The sequence below is a fragment of the Cucurbita maxima genome, unplaced genomic scaffold, assembly GCF_002738345.1.
Source record: "Cucurbita maxima cultivar Rimu unplaced genomic scaffold, Cmax_1.0 Cma_Scf00008, whole genome shotgun sequence".
Classification (NCBI taxonomy): domain Eukaryota; kingdom Viridiplantae; phylum Streptophyta; class Magnoliopsida; order Cucurbitales; family Cucurbitaceae; genus Cucurbita; species Cucurbita maxima.
This window is the reverse complement of record NW_019272024.1, coordinates 4087229-4089464: the sequence shown is the minus strand read 5'-3', so window position 1 is coordinate 4089464 and position 2236 is coordinate 4087229. Positions and strand designations below refer to the sequence as shown.

General features: G+C 37.5%; 1 protein-coding gene across 1 annotated transcript in view; it reads right to left on the bottom strand.

The window, feature by feature from the left end:
- Positions 1–2155, bottom strand: part of LOC111482961 (methionine S-methyltransferase-like) — a 9220-nt gene extending 7065 nt beyond the window's left edge. Inside the window, exons 1-3 of the mRNA XM_023129010.1 lie at positions 1819–2155; positions 720–913; positions 281–487 (exon numbers count right to left, since the gene is read on the bottom strand). Coding sequence (XP_022984778.1) covers positions 281–487; positions 720–913; positions 1819–2056 — 639 coding nt within the window. The 5' untranslated portion in view covers positions 2057–2155. The remainder of the gene's footprint in view (positions 1–280; positions 488–719; positions 914–1818) is intronic.
- Positions 2156–2236: the final 81 nt, after the last annotated feature.

Here is a 2236-nt window from a genome sequence, read left to right as displayed (position 1 = left end):
TTTTTTTTTTTTTTTTTTTTTTTTTTTTTTTTTTTTTTTTTTTTTTTTTTTTTTTTTTTTTTTTTTTTTTTTTTTTTTTTTTTTGTGTAGGAAACATACACCCTTGATTGATATACTGGAATGAAATACAAAGAAGTTTCTATAACTTAATAATTACAAAAGCCATCTCCATTGGGTCCAAATTATAGTTTATAGTTCCATCATCAATCCTGTAAATTTCCACTAAATTTTAAATTTGAACAACACTAGCATCACTTTAAGTTAGATAAAGAGGTTGTACCTGAGGAATGCATCCAACAATTCGCTCAAGTTGGATGTCATTGTCTCTACAATAGGCCAGCAGATCAGATTCGTAGAACTCTACTCTATCCAAAAGGGTTTTCTTCTCACCATCAAAAATGGGCTGACCCTTCTCATCCAATGCATTTAAATATAGATTAATCCAAGAAATCTTTACTGCTCGCGGGTTGATGTCAAGGCCATAGACCTACAAAAGCTAACTTGAGACATGAATTTCAAAGACCAAAATTTTGTATCAGCCACACCACGTTGATGTATGAATCTTGGCAGGAAGCAGTATCGATAGGCTTGTAGCTATAAATGTGTACTCTTTTTTTTGTCATCGTACGGACAGGAAAGCATACAAGGAAATGAAATGTTCAAAACAGAAAATTTTACCCTTCCCCTTAGAAGTGGTAAAAAATGGAAAGAAGACAAACCTTCAAAGGTAACCATTTCTCAGCAATGGCGATGGATATCCACCCATTTCCACAACCAAGTTCCGCCACCGTTCGATCTTTAAAGATGGAGTCTGGATGTCTATTCAATCCCTCAAAAAAAGTAAATGACCAGTCTTCTGGGACAAAAATGCTAGGGATTACCATTGACGTCAATTTCTTCCTCCCCCGGTAACCTGAGGCTTCCCATAAAACGATTTAAAGGCATATTTTTTTCAAACTAATGTGGCAAGACGAAACAAAAAATGCAGGCAATTGGAACTATAAACTTGGAAGGAATAAAACCAGCCACCATCTCGAATATTGACTAAAAGATATCCATATGCTCACTGCGCTGATAATTATATTGAGAAGAATATATGATCAAACTCCTAAAAAATGAGGTACAGGAACAGGTACGGAGACAAACAATGAAAAAAACGACTGAATTCAGAAATTTAATAACGAACTGCCGCAGACCGATCACGTTAACCACTGTTTATGTAATGACTACGTATGCTAGCGGGAACAAGCGGAGTATGTTTTGACCATTGTATTGACCATTCAGCAGCAACAGGGATGGAGAATTTCACCCGTTGCCATGTAAACTTGGCAAATGCTATCATATTTCGGGAATAATTTGCATGTCATTAGACTTCGGTGCTTGGTTGCATCCAAAGTAGGCAAACCCGCAGTTCAAATGATAAATAAAATGAAACATAGAAGAAATCTTCGAATTGAATCTGTAGCGGACTGCTTCTTATCCAGCACATTAAAAAAATAATAATAATAAGTAAAATTATCACAATCTCTTAGAACTAGGAATATTCTATAATAATCGAGATTGTAAGAAGAAGAAAAAGAAAAAAGAAACAGAAATCTTCTTCAGCAGGAACAATTCATATACTCGACTACTTAATTCATCCACGGCATCAAAAACAAACGCACTGGCGTCCCGATTCTCACATTGCCATCAGTTTCAATGAAAACACGAACACATGCAATCACAGACCAAAACATAAAGAAAACAGCATTCCAAATGCAACTACACGCAAACATTAGTCCAAAACAACAAAAAAGACTACGAGTCAGAGTGGAGGACCTTCGTATTGGTCGAGAAAGATATCCTCGATCCGGAAATGGTAGGTGGAGAAGCACCGGTCACAATCATCCTTGGTAGGAAAACGCCTCTGAACATCGGCAAGGAAAACACGAGCTCGGACTCTGGTAGCGGGATCCTCAAGCCGGTCGAGAACGGAACGGAGCGCGGCATAGGCGACATCACCGGACTGCTGACAACGGCTTAAGAAATCATCAACGGAATCCAACACCGACGCCATTGGATTGAGGAAGAAGCAGAGAATCGGAGAGAGAAGCAGAATATGGGAGAGACAATGAAAGGGAACGAATAATAACGAAGAAACGGGGCTGTTTGTTATTGTTCCCGGGTCATCATCAATCTTGTAGAGATCCTTCGCCTTGGACTCAGTTTTTTTTTTTTTTTTTTTTTTTTTTTTTTT